The sequence below is a fragment of the Xyrauchen texanus genome, chromosome 14 (assembly GCF_025860055.1).
Source record: "Xyrauchen texanus isolate HMW12.3.18 chromosome 14, RBS_HiC_50CHRs, whole genome shotgun sequence".
NCBI lineage: Eukaryota > Metazoa > Chordata > Actinopteri > Cypriniformes > Catostomidae > Xyrauchen > Xyrauchen texanus.
Window position 1 is genome coordinate 10,794,926 of NC_068289.1, and position 27,941 is coordinate 10,822,866.

Consider the following 27,941-nt stretch of genomic DNA (forward strand, 5'->3'; position numbering starts at 1 on the left):
TTTTCCACTTGGTTACACTTCTACGAGTGCAGTAAAGACAAAATATACTTATATTCCAGATCTATTCTCTAAAAGCATGTCTAAATAGCTTATATGCTGCTTCTCAGGTGAATGCATCTTTTTCTGAGGATCTTTAGATATTTTAAAATATTTGTATTTTTGTATTTGTATATGTAATATTTTTTTTGTATTATATTCAACATTCTCAGATAAAACATTTTTCTTCTGCAGTATTGGTGCTACAGTAAATGTACTATATGTTGTTTTAAAGGAGTTTTAGATATTTATATTGGAAGAGTAAAATTAAAAAAAGAATTAAAAAAAAATAAAAAATTTATTGCAGTGTATTGGGTAGAAGACTCTCACCATCCTGTTCACTTCAATCCATCTTTAACTCACAAAAAATCAAACACTCTCTTGTTAATATTAAGCCAAATTTCTTCACGATAAGAAATGACACATATACTGTATTATGATATAGTACGTCGCGAGCCATCACGTTATAATCTAGCTGCAGCAAGCGTGCATGCTCTGGATGAGAATCCCCACAACAGACTGTGCCTCGGCTGGGTGCAATTTCAATCTCCCCCACTTAGATGGGCAATGACCACACAGAGAAATGCCAGTTTTGGAGTTTGTAGTTTTTTACATAATCTGCTTCCTTATTATTTGAACTTTAATAAAGCTATAACACATGAAATATAACTGCATTAAAGATGTAATGCCGGGTGTTTCCTTTAAAGGCACCTGACACAAGTTTTGCTTCACCGGAGCTCCAGCTCCACTTATTCCACAACAAGAGTGCTTCTGAATTTACTTATTTTGTATTTTTTGCATTATAATTTCCTCATACTTTTAGTTTCTACTTTTTAGAAAGTTTAGTGTGCATCTTGACTATGAGCTGTGTAATTCTTTCTCTCCTCTAGTCAGGTGTGAACTGCAGTGCTGCTCTCGCTTGTCATCATTAGAGTTTGTATGATCTCATGTTCCTTTAAATGACATCAAACGACTATTCGATAGCAAAATTTCTTGTCGACATTTTTTTATTGTTGACATTGTCAATAAAGGCGACTAAACATTTCAGCCCTAGAACAGAGATGTTAACCAGTTTCAATGATTTCTTCAAGTCTTTAGCTGTTTCTCTAGGGTTGTTTTTTGAGCATTCTGCAGTGCCCCTTAGAGTCATCTTGGCTGGACGGCCACTTCTAGGGAGAGTAGCCACAGTACTAAATCGTCTCAATTTATAGATAATTTGTCTAACTGTGAACAGATGAATATCTAAGCTCTTTGAGATAACTTAACCCTTTCCAGCTTTATGCAAAGCAACAATTTTTGACAACTTCTGAAATCTCTTTTTTGCAAGGCATGATCCATGTCAGTTTATGCTTCTTGTGACTAGCAAACTCAAAATGTTTGATTTGCTTTTATAAGTTAATAATAATAACAATGTATATAGCACTTTTCTAGGCACTCAAACTGCTTTACATAGTATAGGGGGAATATGCTCAACCATCCAGACCACAGGGTGAACACCCCCTGCTGTCCTCCCCTAATACCAATTCCAGAAGCAACCTTAGTTTCCCCCCAGTCTCCCAGGTACTCCAAGCTCATTCCTGCTGAGCTTTAGTGGGCAACCAGGCGAGAGCTGCAGGGTGCTGACAAGGTAAGTCAAGCTAGCTCTAACCCACACCTTCAATCTCGTTTCATTAATTGGATGCCAGGTTTGCCAACTCCTGACTCTAATTAGCTTTTTTTTGTCATCTTTTGCCTGGGTTCTTTAGCCTAAATTCATTAGCCTAAATTCATTTTCTTTTTCCACAGCACTGTTGATGTGTAATGGGATATGTTCAATAAAGACATGAAAGATTATAATTGTTTGTGTGTTGTTATCTTAAGCATGTTTTTCTTTGTCTATACTTGTGACTTTAATGAAGATGAGATCACATTGTTTGACCAATTCATGCAGAGAACCAGCTGCTTCCAAAGGGTTCACATAATTTTTCTTGCCACTGTAGATCCACCAATGCAAAAAAATATTTTCTTAATTAGTATTTTTGTCTTGTTTTCTAGTAGAAATATTAAAAAATTCTTAAAACAAGATAAATTTACTTGACAAGCAAAATGGCATAAGATTGTTTGTCTTGTTTTCAGAGAAATCTAACTTAATTTAGTGAGGTTTATACTTTAAGCTACACTATGTAACTACTGTATTTATTAAGTGTTATTAATGAGAGAATGCAACAAAAATCCATCTTCCAGACCATGTCTTTACCCAAATATAATTTGATAAACCTATAGTGGGCTAAAGCACATAAATGTTAATCAGAAGGTCACTGGTTCGATCCCCACCATTGTGTCCTTGAGCAAGGCACTTAACTCCAGGTTGCTCCGGGGGGATTGTCCCTGTAATAAGTGCACTAAGTCACTTTGGATAAAAGGGTCTGCCAAATGCGTAAATGTAAATATAATAATGATTGATATTTTAGAGCTGTAGGGATGGATTTCATGGGATATTGCATACATATGTCATTTGCCCGTGCGTGTTGATCGTCATATCCGTACACAGGGAAAATAAGCTCCGGCTACTTTAGCATGTGCATGGTGTGAGAGTAGCTGAAGTTGAAAGTTTGTTGTCATAATGAACAACAGAAATTAACCATGGATCATTCAAAATGGCAAACTTATGTGGAATCACCGGTTGTATAAACAAAGAAACCCCAAACAGAGAAGATTCAACAAGCAAAAAGGGAAAGCAACAGAGTCCGTTATAAAACCCGAATCAACATCGGCTTTGATTTTCAGTGGTGGTGACAACTCAGAGATCTGAAAAGATTTCAAAGCGACCCAGAGATGGCTTTTCTCTTTCTCAACTGGTAAGATATTTTATTGATATGGTTTATGTATAGTTGTGTAATCACACATCTGTACACATTATACTGTAATTAGTGCAGAACCTTTAACTTGCTAGCACAGATATGTATTATTTATAACAGCAATAATTATATAAATAAATCCTTTAGTTCTAGGCTTGCAAAGGACATGTGAGTCTTGAAATGAGGTTGACCACTGGTTGGTATCAATGGCAATCTATAAATTAGTTACTGTTGTGGATATCCTGCAGTTATATAAAACTTTACAACGTTTGACCTTATCAGACAAGCAATCATTGTGTCTGATGTTAACATAATTTATTTCAAAACATCAATGTTTTCAATACGTCAAAACAGCAGCATAAGATATGGCACTTATATGCTCAGATGTTTTTTGAGATATCTGTCTTTTCCTTTTTTTTGTTATTTATTCATCCATTCACTCTGATAAGATGTCCAGTATTCATGTGTACACCTGCGCCTCAAACCACATTCATCTGCGCAGAGGAGCCAAGCCAAAGCACAACCAAAACAATGTTCTTCCGCAAGGCGCATGCAGTTTTATTTTTTTAACCACTAGAGGGCCAAAAGTTACATTGTGTAGCTTTAAAAGAAGAAAAACTATTTGCCAAAAAAAGTTATAATAATAATTCAAAGAGAAAACAAGTTTATTTTTCTTTCCCCATTGGCAGATTTATTATAATTTTTTTTTTTGTTTTAAGCATAAAGTTTCCTAAATTTTGTCAGATTTCTCTGAAAACAAGACTTAATAGCTTTCGTCATTTTGCTTAAGTAAATATATCCTGCTTAAAAAATATTTGTATATTTTTACTGGAAAACAAGACAAACATACAAATAAAAGAAAATAATTTAAAAAAAAATTATATATATATATATATATATAATTTTCTTTTTACTAATTTATTTATTTATTTTGCAGTGAAAGCAAACAAACTTACTACCAAGGTATTTTAAAGGTGAAGTGTGTATTTTTTTGAGCCACTAGATGCACAAAACAGAATTACAAAAATAATGAGTGTTTTCAAACAGGTTTCTCAAACATTTCCATTGGTCGAGCAAATACAAACAAATAGTCCTTCCCCAGACTCGCACTGCTTGAGCTCACCGCTCATTGCTTGAGACTGGCTTATCTGTATTTTCTCTGCATATTTTAACACCAAAGAATTACACACTTCACCTTTAACAGTGCCGTGTTTCATATTATTATTGTTAATAAATAGGTGCAGTCTGCATAGTCATTATGAAAGCGAGAGAACAGTATGAAAAGTCACACATCAACCAGTGCTGCTTCACAGATTCACATTTAATTTACAACCATTTAAAATTATAGTCATAAAAGTCTCTCTCTTTTTTTGTCTTTTTTTGTTTACCTTTGCTACATAAACAGACAAACATACCTCTTTGTGATTTGTTTACAGTGAAGACATGACATCAAGGCTGCACTAGACATTAAGAAGTGAATGCACTCAATGTTTTACAGGAACTGTATGATTCCAGAGGTGCCTTTCAGGTTATACATTCCACCAAAACAAACAAACCACTCTAGTGTTCAGACGTGACTGTGCATATATGAGCTAATGTTTGACTGCATGAGACATGTTGGCCTTTTTTGAATTTTTGATACATGGATTGCATTTTTGGCCATCAAGGTAGGGAAAGCATTCGAAGAACATTAATGTAAATGTAGACACTGCATTTTAAACATCAAACATTATATATATTTATATAAAAAGACAACATGATACTGTCAATCATGAATTAGGTCACTTACAATGACTGCAGTGTGTTTAAAATTATGATGTCTCATAAAGCCACTGTTCTCCCTGAAACACAGTAAGGACTGAAGAATTTGGCCCCTGTAAAATATTTTTCAGAATACAGAAATCTTTCGTTGTCTTTTACAAAGGGTGTAAAGTTTACATTTCTGACTCAAAGTGAATGAGGTGCACGAAAAGAGAAATGTGTAAGCAGAAAGGGTGTAATAGGGACACAGTGGGGTGTGGCTCACTGAGGAAGGGCTTTCAGAATGGCATTCACCTCTTCTGCCACAGCTGTTAGGGCAAACTCAAACTGGTCCTGAGGAGAGAAACAAGCACACCCAACAGGTTGTTACAGTTTTGTATTTAGTTTTAATTTCTATCATACTTTTCAATTTGATTTATTTTTCTATATATTTAGTTTTAGTATTTTAGGGATGCCAAAGTTAGTGGTGAAATCATTTGAAAACAATTTGTACATACCTTAGTGCATACCATACTTGGTCTTTGATCACGAATATGCTCCAGTGTCGCAGCAATATCAATCTCCTTCACGCCTAAAAACATAACAACATCCTGTGAGCATGTAGTGCATGCACAGTGTACTGAAATGAAGCAGCTATTGAGAATTAGTTGAAATTTTCAAGAAGTAATGAGGTGCTTACCTTTCGCCATGCGGTTAAGTACCATGTCAATAAGAATGTAAGTGCCAGTTCTGCCAGTACCATCACTGTTTGAAACAGGAAACACAATTTCCATTTACTGTAAATGATTCAATTGCAATGAAAACACTAATAATAAAACACAACATTGAGTCTGAGATGCATATTGCAGGTGTTTACCTGCAGTGCACAATGATTGGGCAGGAGCGTCCTCTGTAGCACTTGTTTACTTTCCTGAAAAAAATATGCATAAGGATTAAAAAAATGGGGGCATTCAAAACAGAGCATGTCATAATGAGCATAATTTTCCATTTGTCATGGCCAACAATTCATTATTCTGCCAACAGAGGAGATGAAGGAATGATGCATCAGTCTGTTTAGAAGGGTAGGGTAAGGAGGAAGGGGGAGAGTGGCGATGGAGCATCCGTTAAGCCTCACTCCTGCTGCACTCACACCTACCAATGATCATTTTTGTGACTATGCAACTGGACCCAGACTACTAGCTGCAAATCACAAAAATGACACTGGGAGGTGTGCTATGTCCAGGGACCTACCGATCTCCATCACAGGCAGCGAGATAATTGGACTGAGGAAAAGCAGGGCCAGTGGAGCATATAGAGCACAACCAGGGAAAGTCCAAAGTGCAGAGGCATTCACGTGTGAGGAACTGAGGGGACTGATCTTCAAGGTTGTGAAAACATCCACAGAAGGTAACCCGAGCATGAAGCAAACCTTCATATCAGGGTTAGGAAGAAATAGCATGGAACATACAGGTTTTTAAATAGTCCGACAGATATGAATGAACCATTTGTGTACATGTCAGTGGAGTGTGGTGTCTTCCCCTCTCTGGGTTTGTTCCAAAACAGTTTTAGGGTTTAAAGTATGTGGAACACCAATTAGCTTATACTATCAACAAGAAACATATTTTGTGTGTTTATATTAACATGCTATTTATTCAAATCAAGTTTAAAAAATATATATATATTTTTTTACATTGCTTCATAAATAATAATGGCAGTAATACAATAATAAGCATGTTTCCTGTCAAATCTTTTATTTGTTTATATTAGCTGTTGTTCGGCTATTCTTGTTAATTGTCACTTTTTCAGACCATCAGCAACAAATCCTGTGTAAACACCACAGGTGTAATCCAGCTCACTCACAGTTCATCATTACAAGTAATTTCAATCTCTATTCGGACGTGTTCGACAGTCACGGCGGGTTCACACATCCTGCTTGAGCGGGGCGGTCACATTATCAGCGTCTTTTCTGCAAGAAACAGCAGTGCCTCTGCGTATGAAATAAAGTTATCTATGTGATCCTACGCCACTTTTTTTCTTTAATATGGTCATAATAATCTGCAGTTATTGCTGCTCCAAGTACTTCAAGCGTTTACGTGCACTTCATCTTGATCAGCACACTTGCTTGTGATTGGGTAATCTTGTGTCTATACAGTACAATTATATAGGCCTACACAGAATAGCAAAAGGTCCAGCAGTTTATTAATTCTTTACTTTAAGTTATTTTATTGAGCTTACTAGCACACAGACAAATTGTAGTGTAATTTCGGTTTGTATAATTTTGATTTGCTTTTGTGTCTTCTCTATAATCTCTTGATTATTTTAGTGTTGTACTGCACACAGATCCCTGAGCTCAGCATGAGCCACATGTCAAAAGTAGGCTCAATGGCGCTTCTGGGACGCGTCACCTCACGACTCACACTTGCAGTGGGAATGGTGTAATCTGTTAATATGGGTGCCAAAACGAAAACGCACTGCTGACGCTTCGCTCATGGAGAATGTGTGAACCCATTGTAAGTTGTTAAAGGGATCGTTGACCCAAAAAGCAAAATTCTCTCATTATTTAATCACCCTCATGCCATTCCAGATGTGTTTGACTTTCTTCTGCTGAACACAATCAAAGATTTATTTGAAGAATATTTGAGCTATGTAGGTCCATACAATGCAAGTAAATCGTGACGAGAACTTTGAAGCTCCAAAAATCACAAAGTCAGCATAAAAGTAATCCATGTACATATATTAAGTCAAGTGAGGCAATCACTTTGGGGGAGAAACTGATTAATATATAAATGATAGGACTTAAATATTCAACTGTTTCTCACACACACTTATCATATCGGTTCTGAAGATCTGAATGTATCCACTGGAGTCTTATGGATTCATTTTATGCTGCATTTATGTGATTTTTGGAGCTTGATTAAAGGTCTGATCACCATTCACTTGCATATTATGGACCTACAGAGCTGAGATATTCTTCATTTGTGTTCTATAGAAGAAGGAAAGTCATAGATGTGGGATGGCATGAGGGTGAGTAAACATTGAAATAATTTTTGTTTATGGGTGAACTATCCCTTTAATTAATCAGCACCATTGACACCATATTACATTTTTCACGAGATAAAACAAAGCTGTGAGGAGTAGATATACAGTCTGTTCAATGGGTTGTACTGTTTAACACCTTTGTTTCGATCATTCAGCTAAAGAAACATTAAAAATACGTTATGCCAAAAAGTACAACATGTCTACATGTCTATGTCTACAAAAAACTCTGAAAACACAGGTTTTGATCATTTGATGTTATCTAGAACGTTTAGATAGCACAACCATTAAACAGACTGTATATCTATCCCTCAGCTTTGTTTTCAATTGCCAAAAAATGTCAATGGATTTTACCCTGACTCAAGCAGCGTAAAAACAGGGCGAATTCCAAACGGAAGTGAGCATCCCTATGCCCTACTCTCTCCGAAGGGCTGAGCCCTGGAGCAGGGCACTCGTGTCTCACGTATTGCCGTTTGGAACACCCTTGATGAAGGGAGTAATGAAAGACATACGTCACTTCCACTTTATATTCACCTTAAACATTACCATGACAACACAGCGTTGCTGTTCTAACAACAGGGATCTCTTATTTATTGCTGTTAATTTGTTGTTCCAAATCAAAACATATAATTTGGGCTAAAATTTAGTTTGAAAATTAATTTCCAATATAGAAGGACCTGTTGGTGAAAAGCTGAAAATTTCAAAGGTAGCTTAGTAATGTCAAAATCATATTGTAATAGAAATGTTATACCCCCAAGGCATTTTATACCAATATGATGATTAATTTTTTATAAAGTTTTGCAACCATTTTAGTTTAAGCACACCATTCATTATCAAAATCAATTGTGTTTAGTCCACCATCACTTTTCCATATATAATTATATTTATTTTTCCAAATAAAGTCATAAATCATCTTATTGATTAACTAATTTTTTTTTTTTGCCAAAATTGCTAGTGAAAAACTCTTGAAAGCTCTCCACTTTAGAGAGAAAAAAATTCTGCCAAATATCGTAATGTCTCTATGGAGCCAATTATTCATAATTAATTTACATTTATTTAAATTACTATCAATATTTAGATTTTCTACATTGTCTAAATTCTTAGAGATCGAGATGCCCAGATATTTCACCTCATCCTTAATTGGAATGTTGCATAATGAGATCAAAGGATGATTATGAATAGACATTAGATCGCATTTGGATGCATTTAGTTTTAACCCAGAAGCTTTTGGGAAAAACTCTATTAAATGAATTGCTATGGGGATTTGCAATTTGTCTCTTTAAAATAGAGTTGTATCATCAGCAAGCTGACTGATAATAAAGTGATTTCCTGCCATGTTAATACCTGCTACTCTACCCATTTTTAATAAGATGGCTAATAGTTCTGCTAGCATAATAAACAGCAGGGGTGAGCTCCACAGCCTTGCCTGATTCCTCTTTTGATTTGAAATCTTGGACTCGTCCCTTGCATAAGTGCCACTAAACTATTTATATATAAAGCATTTTAATGATATTTATACATTTTATTCTAAAACCAAAATGATGCAATGCTTGAAAAATAAAGTGGTGTTCCACCATGTCAAAGGCCTTATAAAAATCTAAAAATAATATGAAACCAACTTCTTCAGATAAATGACCATACTCTAATATAGCAAGAACTAATCGGATATTATTATGAATTGACCTGACTGTGTCTCACTTATTATTTGTTGTAAACTGTCCTTTAATCTTGATGCTAGAGCTGCTGTAAATAATTTATAATCTATTTTAAGTAATATTATGGGACGCATATTGTCTAATTTTATTAGTCAATCTTTATTTGGTTTCGGAATCAAAATAAGAAGGCCTTGTTTCATGGTAGGTAATAGGTTGTTTTGTTTTATGCATATCTGAATAGCTTCTAATAGGAAAAATTTCAGCTCCTCCCCAAAACATTTAAAAAAAAATTGTGGTCAGCCCGTCAGGACCCGGTGATTCACCAGTTTTATTTATTTTTTTTTAAAGCTAGCTCTAGCTCTTTTACTGTAATAACCGCTTCACATCAATTTTTAAAAGTACTGTCAATTGTTGGGATATCCTTCTTCACTTCCTTGAAAAAATCATTACAATCTTCAGCCGCTTTTGAAGAAGAGTATAAATTAGAATAGAACTGAAAAACCTCTTTAGTAATTATTCTATGATCAGAGACTTCTTCCTGATTTTCTACTAAACTAATAATCATATTTCTTACTTGTCTCCCTTTTCCAGCTTGATGAAATATGACCTGTTCTTTTCTCTCTCTTCCATCCACTTAGCTCCGGATCTTACATGTGCACCTTTTGCTTTCCTAATTTATACTTCATCCAGCTCAGGTTGTAAGTAAATAAATGAGTTTTTCTTGACCGTGTCGGTTAACAACGTTTTTCAACCACAATGATTTATATCTTGAATTCATTTAAATTATTTTTCCTTTTATTCAGATTTTTGTTAAATGTAATTGAGTATTCTGTCATTTTGTATTTCATACATTCCCACTGGACATATCTTTATTTCTAATCTCAGTAATCATTTGTTTAATAGTGGACAATAGTCTTTTTGATTTAGCAGCTCGGCGTTAAACTTCCAGTAGCCTTTTGTTCTTGAAGGTTCTTCAAGATTAATTACACAATGATCTGTTAAAGAAGCATTAGAAATTATACAATTGGTAACCAAATTGAAGATCTCACTTGTACCTAACCAATAATCAATTCTTGATCTAGCGTTCCCATTTGGTTTAATCCACGAGAACTGTCTAGAAGTGGGATTTAGCAAAATACCATTCACTTGCGAATTACTAAATTTGGATGGAAGTTTATATAAATATTCATCAGGCGTTATAATGAAATCCCATCCTACCAAAACATGATTGTTGGGAACGGTAGTTTTAAAGTCTTTGATAACCTCAGTTATTGTCAATAATAAATTCTTATTCTGGAAACGTTATTAAAACATTTGAAACCAATACACGTTTACATACAAGTGTTAAACAACTGTGAACTTCAATTTGATCTTGTTACGGTTGATGTTCACACCTTGTCTGCTCACATAACCGTCAGCTGTGATAAATTATATCCCCATTAAAATATGATATGTAATAAAAGTAGATTTGATAAATATTAAATTTGCCCTGTGTAAATCATAATATATAGGAACTGTATCTAAAATAAATAAGGGGTGATAAATAAATACTAATACAACAGGCTAGAAAAATAGACATTTATTCATTTTAATATCCTATATATATTTTTAATGTGTTGAAACTGAAGAGCCACTTAAAAGTTTTGTTCTCTCTCGTAAAAATAAACGAGTGTAAATGCCAATATCATCACGTATGTCGAAATGATTGATGTCATTAAATGAGTCCATCAGTTTTTATTCCATCAGTTACTCCTGTCGGAGTCTTATGTAAATATTGAATTCATACGTAGGGTTATGTCCTACCTAAGTTTAATGGTGCAATGCTCAAATATTTAGTAGTGCATAAATTGTGACTTAGTGCCCATTTACGCCACAGCTAGGCTAAGTTGTAACTTATGTATATCTGGTGCAACCAGCCCCAGGTTATTAGATGTGGGCCTGCCGAGCGACACCACAAAATTGAGAAAAGTATAACTTTATGCAAATGAAGAGTGACAACCAATAGGAGTGAAGACTGTGTCACTCTCGTCATCCGTCTCCTTTAATATAATGGAAACAACAAGAGTGCGGACTAGACGAAGAAGCCTTGTGATGATTTTGTGAGCGATTTCACTGTTCTGTATGATTCATCTGGGTTATGTGATTCATGAAGGGTGGGAAAGAAACTGTCGGTAGTCTGAGTGAGTTTGATTCGTACATTGATAGATCGTTCATCTTTTATTAATGAAACAATTTAATGGGCAAAGCTTCAGTTCATATATAACACTCCCATGCAGAACAAGAAAAGAGTCCTTGTCAAAATAGAAAACAAAATCGTAGTTTTACCGACATAACATCTCATCTGTGAGCATATTTTCAAAAGATATGGCCAGACGTACGGTCTCCCAGTAATGTTAGAGCGACAGCATGTGTGTACGTGTTCAGTTGTGCAGTACCTGCGGAAGTCCAGCAGGGGGCGCGTGGAGGAGGGTATGCCTTGTGCAGGCCAGCTCAGAAAGTGAAATTGGGTCAGAGTGCGCGTCTCTTGAGTCTGCACGTTCTTCAGGTAGAAACTACGAACCAAGAAGTCTTTACACCAGATGTGTTCAGACACAAGATTCACCTGAGAAATGTAGGAGAAAACAGTTAGTTAAGACAAAAAAATAAAAATAAATAAAAGCCACAAGGGACATTACTGGGCAAAGACTAGATGGAGTTATTCACCTCATAGATGTTGTACAGAGACGATCCTTCATCGGGCCAGTAGCGTTCACACTGTTTCTCTCCGTCTTCCACTAGAGCTGTCATCATCACTATTACAGTACATCCACTCTCCCATACCATCTAACACAAACCGGAACAGTGTCAGTACAATAAGAATGGCAACACTTTACAATGAGGTACCGTTTGTTAACATCAGTTAATGTAGCCTACTATGAACTAACATGAGCTAACAATGAACAACTGTATTTTTATTAACAAAGTTTTGTAAAAAAAAAATGCATTGTTCATGATACCTGATGCATTTACTAATGTTAACGAATGGAACCTTATTGTAAAGTGTTACCAAAAGAATAATTGGTAACACTTCACTATTAGGTTACATATGTTAATATTAGTAAAATAGTTAACATGAACTAACCATAAACAATGTTTAAACATCCTTTTGTTAATGTAGCTTAATGTTTATTTCGTAATATTAAAATGTGTATGTTAACATTATGAACATCCATCCATCCATCCATCCATCGTCAACCGCTTATCCTGTGTACAGGGTCGCGGGGGGCTGGAGCCTATCCCAGCTAACATTGGGCGAAAGGCGGGGGACACCCTGGACAGGTCGCCAGTACATTATGAACATTATAATCTAAAATGAATTAACAATGGTCTAATTATAAATAAACATTAAAAACAAGATTAATAAATGTGCATAGAACCTTATTGTAAATTGTTATAAAATAATCAATCTCTTAGATACATATTACTGTAAATAAATGTTTCTGTTTATTCAGCTTTGATTAGTTTTGACTACACTGAATATTTAAGTGTTAGGACCTTGTTTGAAAGCAATCAGAATTAAACTAGATTCAAACATCTAGATCTTAAAATTTCCCATTTCATCATCACTCTCAGCATGTGCACCTCACCTGCCAGAAATCAGCAATAGTGTGTGGCAAAGGTCCTTGAGTGGCAATATAAGCAGGCAAACGTGGATCATGATCAATCTATGGGCAAAGACAACAGTATAAATGAAGACCCTTTCCTGTCTCATTACCACATTTGTTAAATGTTTTGCTAGAGACAATTCTTTATTTTTCCAGAATACATAATAGTACTTTTTATAAAGGTCTGCGTACTATAAAGATTACGATAGCATTTCCTTACTATAGTGCTGGCATTTATGTAGTCTTCTTTGGAAGGGTTGGTCTCTGCCTTTAGTTTCACTCGTGAATGGTCATCTAAAACATAGAATGTAATGTAAGCCCCCAAGTAAGCCCCCATGTAAGCCCCCCAGCTCAGTAGGTCCATTCAATGCAAGTGAATAGAGGCCAGAACTTTGAAGCTCCAAAAAGCACATAAAGGCAGCATAAAAATAATCCATACTACTCCAGTGTTTAAATCCATGTTTTCGGAAGTGATATGATAGGTGTAGGTGAGAAATAGATAAATATTTAAGTCCTTTTTACAATAAATCTCCACTTTTTATTATTTTTCTAATGTTTTTTGGTAATTTGCATTCTTCGTGCATATCATAACCTACTGGACAGGGAGGAGAATTTATAGGAAAAAAAGATTACAATATTGATTTGTTTCTCACCCACACCTATTATATCACTTCAGAAGATATAGATTTAACCACTGGAGTCGTAGAGATTACTTTTATGCTCCCTTTATGTGCTTTTTGGAGCTTAAAATGTTTGGCACCCATTCACTTGCATTGTGAGGACCTACAGAGCTGAAATGTTCTTTTAAAATCTTTGTTTGTGTTCTACTGAAGAAAGAAAGTCATTCACATCTGGGATGGCTTGAGGTAGAGTAAATTGGGTGAACTATCCCTTTAAGAATACTGAAATATGAACTATGTTGTTGTTTTTTGTTTGTTTGTTTGTTTGTTTTTTCAGTTATATGATCTGGGGCTTTTCTAACCATCAAAATAGTATTTAGCAAAAGCAGTGTTCTGTATGCGGATTAGATCACTGTAATAAAGATTCCTTCAAAAAAAGAGGCACATTGCTCTTACAGGGCACAAAGTCAGGACAGCGGTTCTTCTCAATGTTGCTTTCATTTTGGGCAATAGATACGGAGCTCGGCTCAGCCTGGTACGAACACAAAGCCTTCCACTCTTTCTGCAAACGGTCCTTATTCTTCAGATGGTCCTCCATATATGCCTGAACAACAGAAGTGAACTTTAAAAATTCCACTGGTCGCCCATGACTAGTCTAATCCTTCCTTATATAATTAATAACGGACTGGACATGGAAAAGATGACTCCATATTAGAGTATAGAAACCAACTAGAAGCTCTGATCTGACAATATAACTAAAATAACACAAAAGTCTTTAACACTTCTTTAATTCACTGCTGTGTGTGTGTTTTAAGATGGAATTGTTTTGTACAAGCAAGTACTAAAAAACCTGTTTACTGATGTGTAGAGAAATGAATATAGTATGGATCACAACACTTTTTTTTAAGACCCAGACAGAGAAAAGCTGCCAGAATAAAACATTTTGTGCCTGTTTTTTGGGGTGTGGGAGTGAGCCAGTGTGTGTACCAGTATCATGTGTCCAGTGGAGATGTCCATGTTGGACTGTGCAGGCTCTTCACTCCAGGATGGTGTGCTGCTGTGAGAGCTGGGGCTGTGCTGCGGTCCATCGCTGCAATGAGATGACACGCTGCTGACTCGAGACGTGTTGGTCCCCCGCCGACCACCTGGCTCCGGACGGGTGAACGATGTCTTGGCTGCCATGTGCTGGCGACATAACTCCTGAGAGACGCATAGGAACCTTATCATTAACATTCAATAATATATTTCAAAATACATTTTCAAATCAATAATCACTAATGTCTCCTGTACAGTTACCAATATCATTAATACTCACAGCCAAATTTAAATGCAATTACAGTGACGATTATATGTCAGTTGCATCATATTTTAGTGTTTGTTGAATTCATCTGAAAAAGTAACTGCCTCCTCTCAAGCTCATGTCTTAATAGGAAAAATATATAAATGTTATTAAAATTATATATTTATTATTTTATATAAATCATTACATTTAAATAAGGTTTTGCAGACCGCAGGCATACAGAGGATTCCTAGTCCTCCATACTGGAAGGGTGGTAAGATTTTTTCAATATGGCATAATTCAGACACTGTTAGTCAAACTATAAATAATATATGAATATTAGATTTGCTATTGTGTTGTTAGTTCTGTGATGTGTTTTTCTATGCTTATTTCTTGTCATTTTTGGCAACATAATTTTCCTATGTGGATCATAGAGTACATTTTATTCTGTATTTGTCTTTTTCTCTCTGTATCTGCCTGTGTGTACCTGGTAGTCAAAGTGGGTTTCCACGCCAGCCTCTGGTCCCAGACCCAGTTTTCCTGAGGCTAACTGACGGGTGTGGTGGCGAAGACAGGCAATTCCCAAGGCAACCAACAACCCTGTGCCCACACATGCCATGGCGACCATTGTCAGGATGACCCCACGTGAACCCTCCCTTACCCGTGTGGCCTGGGGCAAACCTCGCCCCTCGCTCCTCTATGGCGAAAAGAGAAAAAGAGAAAGAAAGAAATATTGAAGAGACCAGTGAAGCAATGCCAAGGAAAATTAAAATGCTAGAAAATTAAGCAATAATAAAAAGAGTCAATCGAAGTCAATATAATATTATTGCATAGTCAAAAGGAGAGAGTGGAGGGTGCCGTGTTTATGTGGTCTCTTTGGCATAAGACAGTGTCTTCCTTACTCTCTCGTCCTATCTTTTGTATCTCTGTTTGTGTAAACAAATTGGATGTCACCGCCATCATCAGCTACTGATTACCCTGCCAACACACGCACGATCTCATACACACACACGGACAGCCACGTGCCAGCCTTTCTCAACTCCCTGAAATAATTAAAGAAAGTCACTGACCCACCCGCCCCTCTGAATAATTACCAGCAAGTAAACAACTAAGGAAATCCCCCACACAATGCAGGGTCAATCACTCTGAGGGGATTCTCATTTATTTTATTCAATCAATCTCTCTCTCTCTCTCTCTCTCTCTCTCTCTCTCTCTCTCTCTCTCTCTCTTTCTTTCATCTGTACTCATACTACATCACGAGAACAAGAAAAGAGAATGAACTGATTGGCAATGATTGTTGATGTCATGCAACTGCTTTCCCAACCCTCTGCCCCCGTGTCTCCAACCCCTGCCTGTTGGTGTTGCCATGGTGTCTGGGAGCCTCAGCAGGGGAGAACAGGCCATAGCGCTGCCATGGCAACAACAGAAAGCTCTATGTAATCCGTGGCCATCACAGTGTGGAAAGGAAATGAGAAAAGAGGAGATATGCTGTCATCATTATGCAAAAATAATTCAATATAATCACATGTGGTTTAATCTGTAGAATCTTACTTAGTATTTAGTACCTATTTACTAACAGTCCTTTATTACATATTTACATATTCATCTATATTCATTTCATATTTAAGGGTTTTACTATGCAGCTAAATTTCATGTATGCAAAACTACATAATATTATGGAAATTAGTATTTGATCAAATGTATTCAAATGAAAGGAAATACTCTCTGTACCAAAATCAACTACCGCTTCAGTGAGGCCTTAAGAGGACTATAATAACATCACATAACTAAATTTCTCAAGTAAAAATATGCTTATTTTATGCAATTAATGACTTTTACTTTCAGCTGCTCCCGTTAGAGGTCGCCACAGCGGACCATCCGTGATATGCATATTTGACTTGGCACAGGTTTTACACCCGGATGCCCATCCTGACGCAACCCCCAGTGGCTGGTGGATCTCACTCACACCTGTGGGGCAATTTAGAGTATCCAATTCACTTAACCTGCATGTTTTTGGACTTGTGGGGGAAACCGGAGCAACCCCACGCAAACACGGGAAGAACATGCAAACTCCACACATAAATGCCCAGTTGAGCCTGGACAGTGCTAACCACTGAACCACCGTGCCACCCTATGTAATTAATAACAAAAATTATACATTTTGAATTCCCACATTAAAAACACTGAAATATCATCCTGAATTGGGATTTAAAAAAATCTAGAGTATCTTTGCTTTACATTACATTAATTTAAATTGGACGAAATACTCTCTCTCTCTCATCAACCAAAGCCAATAAAAGCATTAACTGTATTTTGTGTATAATTCTCAAAATTAAAAGGAGAAAACTCATCATGAACATTTTACATTTTAAAGAAGATGCATAAAATGTGTTGTGATCAACTTCTACTGACTACAATCTTTTGTGAAATATTTTATGTATGTTTGAGCTTTACATATTACTGACTTTTCCAGATAAATTTAAAGGAATGAGTTCACCCAAAAATGAAAATTCTCTAATCATTTACTCACTCTCATGCCATCCCAAATGTGTATGATTTTCTTTCTTCTGCAGAAGAAGATTTTTAGAAGAATATTTCAACTCTGTAGGTCCATACAATGCAAGTGAATGGTGACCAGCATTTATTTCCTTTTTTTTTTTTCATAAAAAAAACATTTGTATTTGTACTCCAAGCGTGTGGAGGCTTCACGCTATTCTCCATGGTATCCATGCACAACTCACCACGTGCCCCATCGAGAGCGAGAATCACATTATAGTGACCCTCACTAGCAACCGAGCCAATATGGTTGCTTAGGAGACCTGGCTGGAGTCACTCAGCACACCCTGGATTTGAACTCGTGACTCCAGGGGTGGTAGGACCAACATTTTTATGATCCACAAGGATATAAATACAGCATAAAAACTCCAGTGGATAAATCTATATCTTCAGAAGCAATATGATAAGTGTGGGTGAGAAACAGATACATTTTCAAGTCCTTTACTATAAATCTCCAATTTCACATTCTTCTTCTTTTGTTTTTGGTAATTCACAGTCTTCGTGCTTATCGCCACCTACTGGGCAAGAAGGATAATTTAGCAGTAAAAAAGGGCTTAAATGTTGATCTGTTTTATAGATTACTTTTATGCTGACTTGATGTGCATTCTTGGGCTTCAAAATGTTGGTACCCATTCACGTGCATTGTATGGACCTAAAGAGCTGAAATATTATTCTTAAAATATTTGTTTGTGTTCAACAGATGAAAAAAAGTCATTCACATCTAGGGTGGCATGAGGGTGAGTAAATGATGAGAGAATTGTTATTTTTAATATCTTTATGTGGATCAAATTAGGATTTATTTTTACTGGCTAATCTTTTAACAACCTATTCTTAAAATGGATGAAATATTTTTCCCAAGTACCCACTATCTTTTGAGAGCGGTGTGCAATAAGTGGAATAGACCTTTAGGTTGACACCTCACCACCATCTAAACAGGTTCTGCAGCACACAGCCAGACATTAAGAGCTGCAAAGAGTGAGTAAATGAGAATTTAATTCTGACCACAAAGAGGTCAAGATGCCTTCTATCCTTTTCTATCCTTTTCTCAAAATGTATCAACCATTTTCCCCCTTGTTCCCCATCTCTTTCTGCCATCTTAACACACACACTCTCCATTTGTTCCTCATACATTTCATTCTGTCCCTCTTGTTCCTACTCAAATTCAGCCATTTCTCCTGAAAAGCTAGAAGAATGTTCCGGAGAGGAGATTGAAGGAGTGGAAGAAGGGAGGGGGTGATTTGAGGCAAGGGTGAGCGGCTGGACGGAAGGACAATGGGGGAGGAGATAAGGGGTGTGGGGCGCCTCACCTGCTACTCTGGAGAGGCCCCGAAAGGAAGAGTGACAGCCTTTTAGAAAGGAGCACGGGAGCAGGCAGGAAAAATGAGCTGGTTTAGGACAAGAGGACAAAGGCCCCCCAAGGTCTGAGAGGGGCAGGCAGAGAATATGAAGGCTGAGAGAGCAGAGAAAACAGGAGAGGAGGCAACCGAGCAGAGGGGTGAAGGAAAGAATACATGGTTACAGGGTACGAGTGAGTAGAACTCTGCGTAGGGGGGGTAAAAGGGGTCCAGAAAGGGTAGATATACTTGAGAAAAATCTAGGAAAAGAGGTCATATAATTACATGGACTAATTCTGCCACTACATCCCCCACACACAAAAAAACAAAAACATTACACAATGCAATACTCATTACAAACATAATAACAAATACAAATGTGCATTAGAATTACAATAGCTGTTGGCTGCATAATTTTAACATCTGTTCCTCAAGAAGCGGGAAAATAGGATTCAGGGTCCCAGGACCCCTCCACCATTCCCCATGACCCCACTGACCTCCACTGAGCCCTTTGACCGCAACCACAGAAAAAGAAGATACACACAAACACACATGCATGTCTGTGTGTGTGTGCTTGTTTGTTTTGGAAGATCTCAGGGGCAAAGATCATAAAGAGCTTTGCACGCTAATCACAATAGTAGTTCAGGCATAGCCGATATGCCAGAGTCAGAAATGGAGCGCCGGCCATCTCTGAGTCTCTAGCTGATATAAGATTTCATCAGCCTGTCTGTCCCATTATGTATCTTCTGGTCCATTCAATCTCTGTGAATTGATTCCACAATTCAGCAAGACTCTGTTATCTGATAGAACCGTTCAGACTGTGACTCGTCAGGATTCTTATCACCGCTGTAGTGTCTCTGCCTTTATATTACACAGCAGATGGTGTGCAGTACATTTCAATTTTCATTAAGTTTGCTTGAAAAAAAAAAAACATTTGGAGGGTTTTTTATATAAAGAATGTTCTCTCTCTATCTGTCTTGCGCCTTTCAGTGTACTAACATTCCCAACTAATTGTTAACCAATATTTGAAATAGCAAAGACAATACAATTAGCAATGCTAAAATAATTTTAAACTATCAATTTTGAAACTAGAAAATACTAAAACAATCATTTGAATGTTTTACCATAATGTAAAAAATTATGTCCAGTCAATTCTAGGCACTGCGTGGGTGATTTTAGCAGCACATGATAGTAGGAGATAAAACTTTCAAAATTGATTTTTTCAAAATCCCTTTGAAAATGAGTACATGAAACCTATAGAAATAGTGTAAACTTAAGTGCACCTGCAACGGCTACAAATAAATTACATCATCTCTCTCATTTAGTCTGCTCTGCCCTGTTACCACAGCAACCAGTCCACCTGACATCACTAGTTAAGATAGCACACGGCTCCAAAAAATGGTTTAACAAAAATGTTTCATGAAACACTTGAATCACACACACACACACACACACCACAGTACTGTGTGTTTGCCAAGCTGCTTAATACTAAAGGGGTTAACTGTGGTCAAATGCATGTACTTAATTGTTATTTTTGTTCTGATTCGAATTTCTGCTAATCATACTTTTCCAAATATTGCAGGAAAAAGAGTAAGTTACACTTTTACAGTAATGCCAACCTATGTTTAAGATCTGCTGTTTGTGGTATACAGTTTTATGATAAAACAGACAAGTATTGTTCACAAAAATATTTGAAATATGTATCAACATTTTTATAAATGCAGACTATTAAATGCATACTAATCATAATTTACTTTGACCCCTGTAGAATTGAGAGACAGAGAGAGAGAGAGAGATTATTTTTTGTATATTTTTCACAAGATAGTATGATGTTGACGAATTATTGAAGTACTTCATATTTTAGACATTTCTTAAAATACTGACATAACAGTAGTACATAACATATCAACATTTTCAAGACTGAATATCCCAGCCTTTAACTCATACTATAATTTAAAAAGTGTCACCAATGATTTTCGATGAATGATCAGATTGCTTTTAGATTTTTTTATTTAGCTTTTAACAAAACAAAACAAAAAGTCAATTTTAGTTGCATGTAATTCTGCATAATTTACTGTTATTACTATAGTAAATACATGCAATATGTATAACAAGGACATTGTAACATAAAGTGTTTATACTAATGTTGACTAAATGGACAAACCAGGAAGCACGATAAATTGCATCAATATATCGATCGACTAATAACGCGACAAGTAGCCAATACCTATTTATATACTTTATTTAACATTATTCATAAGGAAATATTTTTTATAGGCCTATCTAAGTTTGTTGCTAATGTTAAATTGGAACGGCATGGAAATTTGACTTTTAGACATGAATGACTGGTCACATCCTAGTGTCAAACATAAACGTCAACAAACACAATAGCTGCAGAATTCAACGGTTTTATTTACTGGTATCTCAACATTCACGTAGTCCATTAAGGCCTACAGCATCAGTGATGAAGAGCATTTAGAGTGAACAGAACTCACCCACACACATCTCTACATCAGCGCGAGCAGGACTGTCTTCAGTCTCACATTTTTCAGCCTCCTCAAAACCCACGCGTCCCGTTCGGACAACTTAAGCTGGAGCTACACATCAAACAAGCACCTCATAGTAACCAGTGCTCAACATTCCAGCAGTGAGAAACCACAACTGAAGGAAAGAGTGCCATACGAGTAGAGGCAGAGCGCAAAGGTAGGTGAGTGAAAATAACCGGCGAGGACAAGAAAAGGGAGGGGAGAGAGAGAAAGTGCCTCCCCGAGAGCTGTGTCTGACTCGTATGAAGGTCTCGGTGCCTCTCAGCCCCATTCAACCAGCGCCGACACTTGTCACATCAAACGGCGTTGCCATAGCGACAGCTCCACATGTTGCTGATGGTGGAACAGTGGAGGGGAGGGGGTGGCATTGATGCCCTGGATAGGCCGTCCATGAGAGAGAGAGAGAGAGAGAGAGAGAGAGAGAGAGCGAGAGCGAGAGAGAGAAGGGAAAAAAACAGGCCAAAAGCAACTGAAGCAGGAGGGGGCACAACGAATGTGGTGTAACTAAAGTGCCATGGGCCTAAAAAGGGGATTGTAATTAATATGGTTTGGCAAGGACACAAACACTCAGCCTTCACATCTGGAATAATTGTATCAGATATACAAGAATCGGGGATGATATTGAAGATGCATCCTGTGATTTAAAGAATAAGAAGTATTTAGTTTGATGTGAAAATAAATAGGCACACTCAAAAAAGGATTTTTGCTGCTTGTTTAATTTGCTTAATCAAAATGAATTAAAGCAACAAAATTCACAATCCATTCTATTCATTTAAATTTCTAAAATGGAAGTTTATTTAATCCATTTGAGCTAGGACTACATTCATAATTTTTGTAGTGTTAATGTAGCATTCATGAAACTGGCCAAGGGATTTTCTCGATAGGGAGAGTAAACGTTAAAATTAAGTGTTATTTTATGTGTCTGTGCAAGATGAATACAAAGGGGAATACTTGATAGTGTTTAATGTTTTGTTTGTTTAGATTTAGAAGAGTTTGTTATGTTGGAGTTTTGGGGGTTACCGTTATGGTGAAGAATGAAGATTGAGCTAACAATGAGGACAGGTAGAAGTCATGTCACCCTGCATCTCTCCCACTGAAGCTAAGCAGGGTTAAGCCTAGCCAGTACCTGGATGGGAGTCCTCCAGGGGAAAATTAAGGTTGCTGTTGGAAGAAATATTAGGGAAGCCAGCAGGGGGTGCTTGTTCTGTGTGGGTCCTAATGCCCCAGAATAGTGATGGGACCACTATACTGTAAAAAGGCACTGTTAAACTGAGGACCTGACTCTCTGTGGCCATAAAAACAAATCCCAGGGCACTTCTTCTAAAAGAGTAGGGGTGTAACTGTGGAGTACTGGCCAAATTTCCCCCATTGGCCCTTCTCAATCATGGCCTCCTAATAATCCTCATCCATTAATTGGCTCTATAACTCTCCTCTCTCCTCTCCACCTATAGCTAGTGTGTGGTGGGCGTTCTGGCGCAATATGGCTACCATTGCATCATCCAGCTGGATGCTGCACACTGGTGGAGGTTGAGGAGATTCCCCCTATACTATGTAAAGCACTATATAAATGTAAGGAATTAATATTATTATTAACCATAGCATTGATATGAAAATACACTCTGTACTTCCAACCAGCATTCACTTACACTAATTAGAAATAAAAGAGATTTATATGAGTTACATCGGCATGCCTAATTATGTTGGGTTTTCCCAATTCATCTAGGTTCTTTCTACACCAAATGTCTGTGTTGAGATAACATAGTCATTTGAAGTAAATAAATCTAATTTCAACCTTGTGGAAGTTGAACCACTGTCCATGATTGTGTCAAGTTCTTTCAAAGAGTGATTTTGTTTTTCCATGCATGTGATTTAAGTCAGATGTGTTTGGTACAAAATGTATGAATTATGCTAAAAAGATGAATGATGAACAATATTGTCTGTATATGTTGTCCAATAAATAGAAATGTCATCAAAAGGATTTAGAAAAGAAAAGTTCACTACTATGTGTGTCACTGTGGGAGATAAATACCTTAATTAATTAACGAAGAGAAGAGAAAAAAGAGACTGACAGAGAGAAAAAGCATGAAAAAGTAAAAGAGAAAGAGAGAAAAGCATTTATCCCCAATAAAAGGCGGACAAAAAACAGTCAGGTGCAAGCAGGTCTCATTACTGAGGCAGAGAGAGAAATTATAAGATAAAGGAGAGAGAGTGTATGCACACACACTCTTACACACACGTACTCTCACTCGCTCATACACCATGCACTTCAGAGCAAAGAAAGTGTTACGCCCACAATGGAACAAGAAAGAATAATTTTAAATATGAGCAGGCGGATGCAACAAAAGACATTATTCTGCATTCAAGGGCCTGCAACAGCTGTACAAAGTGAAAAGAGAGCAAGCGAGGGAGAGAGCCGAATGCCTCAATATGCACCAAACACAAAAGCCACCCAAGAAAGTGGGGGAGTGAGGGAGGGGGGGTCAAAGACAGAGGTAACAAAAAGAGAAGGGGTAAAAAAAATGGCAGAGGGGAGAATGGCATGGGACAAGAAGAGAAAGAATGAGTGAAGGAGAGAAATGAGGCACAGCAGGAAAAAACGCAGGAGGATTTGAGATGGGGCAACGGTACAGTGGGGACAGTTAGAGATTTCAAAAAACATTTCGTTTGAAATGCACTCCTTGTTCAGTTCAGTCTAAAACACCAAAAAGATTAATGAGAAAGGGAAATTATATCTCAGTACATCATCTGTACATAATAGATGGACAAACTGTAGAATCTATGAATTTCAATGACACCCCAGTTTGCTTGATGAGGGCTGTTTTCTAAAGAATAATGACCTGTGTGGCCAATTCGGTTGCTGACTGACAAGGAGAGAGTGGCTCATTATACCAACCAATTAACATAATCACTAATCCACAAACCTGCCGATCAGGGCGAATGTGTGGCTTTTGCGGTGTGTGGTTGGACGACTTAAAAAAAGCAAGAGAGAGAGATGCTTACCTCTCCCACTCCAGTCTGGACAATTTTAAAACCTGTCTCGCCCTCGAGGAAATTCTTCTCAGCTACTGCAATGTAAAAGCAACAATGTTTGCGTGTGTGCTGTTAAATGAGTAATACCTGCTTAATTACCTTGGAAGAAATATGACTGCTTTTCCCCCTCTCCCCATCCCCATTTTACACCCCTGGATGTAAAATGAATGGTCTAAATAAGAGGGCTTGTCACTTACCAGCTTTATTGGCCACATCCTCTGCGTTGAGATTGAGAGAGTTCTGTCTGATCCTGAACGTCAGGGCAGGACCCACCACACTGCAGACATGAGCAGAGACAAATATATCTTGTTTCTTTTATTCTCACTCTTTACTCACTGATCTTTCAGTCTCTCTCCATCCAGCAAATCAAACACACACACACACACACACACACACACACACACACACACACACACACACACACACACACACACACACACACACACACACACAGTTGTGTTTCCATGTTTTATGGGGACTTTCCATAGACATAATGGTTTTTATACTGTACAAACTTTATATTCTATCCCCTAAACCTAACCCTACCCCTAAACCTAACCCTCACAGAAAACTTTCTGCATTTTTACATTTTCAAAAAACATAATTTAGTATGATTTATAAGCTGTTTTCCTCATGGGGACCGACAAAATGTCCCCACAAGGTCAAAAATTTCGGGTTTTACTATCCTTATGGGGACATTTGGTCCCCACAAAGTGATAAATACACGCTCACACACACACACACACACACACACACACACACACACACACACACACACACACACACACACTGTACCTAATGTTGATGAAACTGCTTGTAGAGAGACGAATTCTTTCTGCCAAGGTCTCTAAGAGTTTCACCCCATCATACAGACTTAAAGGACTGGCGGGAAAACACATGAAGACATCACACTAATTTTCTTTACAAGCATTTAGTACACAAATAAAATGAATACAGTAGTAACAGGAACAAATCTAGACTACATTCTGCAAATGTCTCAATGAGGGAAAGCTGATCTAGAATCATTTTTGCTTTATAAATCCTCTTAAAACCTATAATATAAGAAGGGGAAAGGTAATAGTAAGGTAAGGTACTTTTAAGGTAATATAATGAACTGGAGCAACCATTCCTTCAATTCAATTTCTTAAACAAAGATTAAATTAGTATACTGATTTCAAATGATGTACTCAATTAAATACAGTACATCATATATATACATTGAGATTAAAAAATATCATGATATCCGATTATAACTTCAACCCCATATTTATTGATTTACTTTAAAAATTAAATTAATTTACTGAAACACAAAAAAAACTTTAACTTTACTGAAATTCAAATTGCACTTTAACCCTTAAAAGCATACCTCGGGTCTTTAGAAACCCGGGACATCATTCCATCCCTGTACCTCATACAATTTTTGGAGTTGTGCCCACACCTCTTTAGTATTCCTCAATCTATGTCTTATATATAGTGCCAATTATAAAATTATAATGGTTTAAGTGCCAAAGTGTATATAGAGACACAAGGTATGTAAGAGTCTTTTTTTTTTTGCACTTCCATAAATTATATTTTTTATAATTATTTCATATCTATTTAAGTTTACTATCACATGATATCAATTTTTTGTGATTTATAACACCAAATATGCACTATAATCTTACAATTAAATATTATATCCCGTTAAATATTCTGTGCAAAACTGAATGAGCAACAACAATGAATTATCAGTATTTTATATGCATATACACACACATAGTATACATGTTGTTTCTTACTCATGGTGGCACTGATATTTCATTGATTGACTTGATTTACATTAGACATTGCTATTTGATGAAGAAACAAAATCGAAGTAAACTATAAACATCTATTAAGACTCAACAAGTGCCTGAGAAAATACACATAAGATACACATAAGCTAGACATAAGTTACACATACATTATACATGTGTAGATTTAGTTTGACAGCCAGTTGCATCTCTTGAAATTTTTGTGTGAATATAATGAACCCTGTTCTTGATTAGTCCTGATTTGTTGCATAATATCTTTAATGTATGAAAAATACAACATCAAAATATATTTTATTGTTTTCTAATTGTATTGAAGATATAAAAAATATGTACACTATCTGGGCATTTTGTTCTTCCATGTTTGATAGATATAAGTGCCAGGTCTCTAAAGACCTGAATATGCAATAGTGTTTGGGAAAATGACCATGCATTTAAGGGTTAAACGAAAAAAGCATTTAAAATAATGAAATGATCAAACAATCTTATATAACCCCCTTCCCAAATCCATTTACTGTCTCCAATGGCCTCATTTGCCATCACGCAAGTATTCATCTATGCCAACATGTCAACCACGAGAACCCTGCTACAGTAATAACGCTGCAAAATCACATTATTAATTACTATGCTATTACAATGCTCATTCTTATTCTGATTCAATTAATTTATTACTTTAAAAGCAGTTAAGAAAAACATTCTAATGGTTGATCAGGAAGCTGTTCTACTGTACTCTGAGACAAAAAGTAATTGTAAAGCCTGCCCAGCCTAATACTAAGAAATGTAAAACATAATGAAGGGCAAGGTGTTCATGGCAACAGATAGATGCCTTATTTACACTGTGGTTGAGCATAGATAATAGTCTGGAAATTATCATGGTGGATTTCATGAACTCCACCATCAAAGTTAACTGTGTAGCATTAAAATTAAGTCTTCAGAGGTTGATTCATGGGAGGCTGGTGAAGGCTGGTGCCAATGTAAATCAGATCACAACTGACTCCTACCTCTGATTAGTGACAATATATCCATACACCTCTCTGGTATTTGTCCCATCCTTAGCGGTTGTCAGGATATTGGCTGTTTTCTCTTTCAGATCCAAGTCTTTTGCTGACAGGGTGGTGACCATGGTGCTCTTACGGTCATCCTTAGGCACAGTTGCAGGGGCAGGTGTGGAAGGAGGCTCATTAGGGGTCAGCTGGTATGTTGGGGTAGAGGGCAGAGCTGAAACAGGTGAGGGGGATTTGGCTCCTTTTTGTGTCACTTTATCACTGCCTTCTACAATTGTCTGTCAAGGATACAAACCAATACGGGCAAAGTTAAAGCACAAGAAATAATGTGCACTCATCAAATGAATAAATTCAATTTTTAAGGTTTTTTAATAGGAATTATGATATATGCCAGCATTATTTAAATAATTAGATGACTCATTTAACTATGCGCTGAAAGCAGTGTTTTTGAACGAATCCTGGTGTAAGTGTTATAGGTTCTTTTAGCAATCAGATAAATAATAACATGGCAAACAGAACCTACCTCTTTTACTGTGACTGTTCCTGGGGATTGATCTGAGCAAGACAAAAATAAGAAAAGCAACAGGTAATAATAAAAACACTTATGACCTGAATGCTTAAAGTGATAGATCACCTAAAATGAAAATTCTCTCATAATTTACTCACCGTCATGCCAACCCAGATGTGTATGACTTTTGTTCTTCAGCAGAACACAAATTAAGAATTTTTAAGAATGCTTCAAAAAGCACATAAAAGCACCATAAAAGAACTCCACATGATTCCAGTGGTTTAATTAATGTCTTCTGAAGCAATATAAGTGTGGGTGAGAAACAG

General features: G+C 36.7%; 1 protein-coding gene across 1 annotated transcript in view; it reads right to left on the reverse strand.

Moving 5' to 3' along the window:
- Window positions 1-3,105: 3,105 nt before the first annotated feature.
- LOC127655054 (receptor-type tyrosine-protein phosphatase-like N) overlaps window positions 3,106-27,941 on the reverse strand; it is a 38,237-nt gene continuing 13,401 nt past the window's right edge. The window contains exons 8-23 of the mRNA XM_052142650.1: window positions 27,631-27,662; window positions 27,105-27,385; window positions 25,109-25,195; window positions 24,511-24,590; window positions 24,284-24,348; window positions 15,335-15,544; window positions 14,556-14,768; window positions 14,025-14,172; window positions 13,169-13,242; window positions 12,931-13,008; window positions 12,008-12,127; window positions 11,740-11,906; window positions 5,491-5,544; window positions 5,314-5,378; window positions 5,132-5,205; window positions 3,106-4,967 (exon numbers count right to left, since the gene is read on the reverse strand). Coding sequence (XP_051998610.1) covers window positions 4,896-4,967; window positions 5,132-5,205; window positions 5,314-5,378; window positions 5,491-5,544; window positions 11,740-11,906; window positions 12,008-12,127; window positions 12,931-13,008; window positions 13,169-13,242; window positions 14,025-14,172; window positions 14,556-14,768; window positions 15,335-15,544; window positions 24,284-24,348; window positions 24,511-24,590; window positions 25,109-25,195; window positions 27,105-27,385; window positions 27,631-27,662 — 1,820 coding nt within the window. The 3' untranslated portion in view covers window positions 3,106-4,895. The remainder of the gene's footprint in view (window positions 4,968-5,131; window positions 5,206-5,313; window positions 5,379-5,490; window positions 5,545-11,739; window positions 11,907-12,007; window positions 12,128-12,930; window positions 13,009-13,168; window positions 13,243-14,024; window positions 14,173-14,555; window positions 14,769-15,334; window positions 15,545-24,283; window positions 24,349-24,510; window positions 24,591-25,108; window positions 25,196-27,104; window positions 27,386-27,630; window positions 27,663-27,941) is intronic.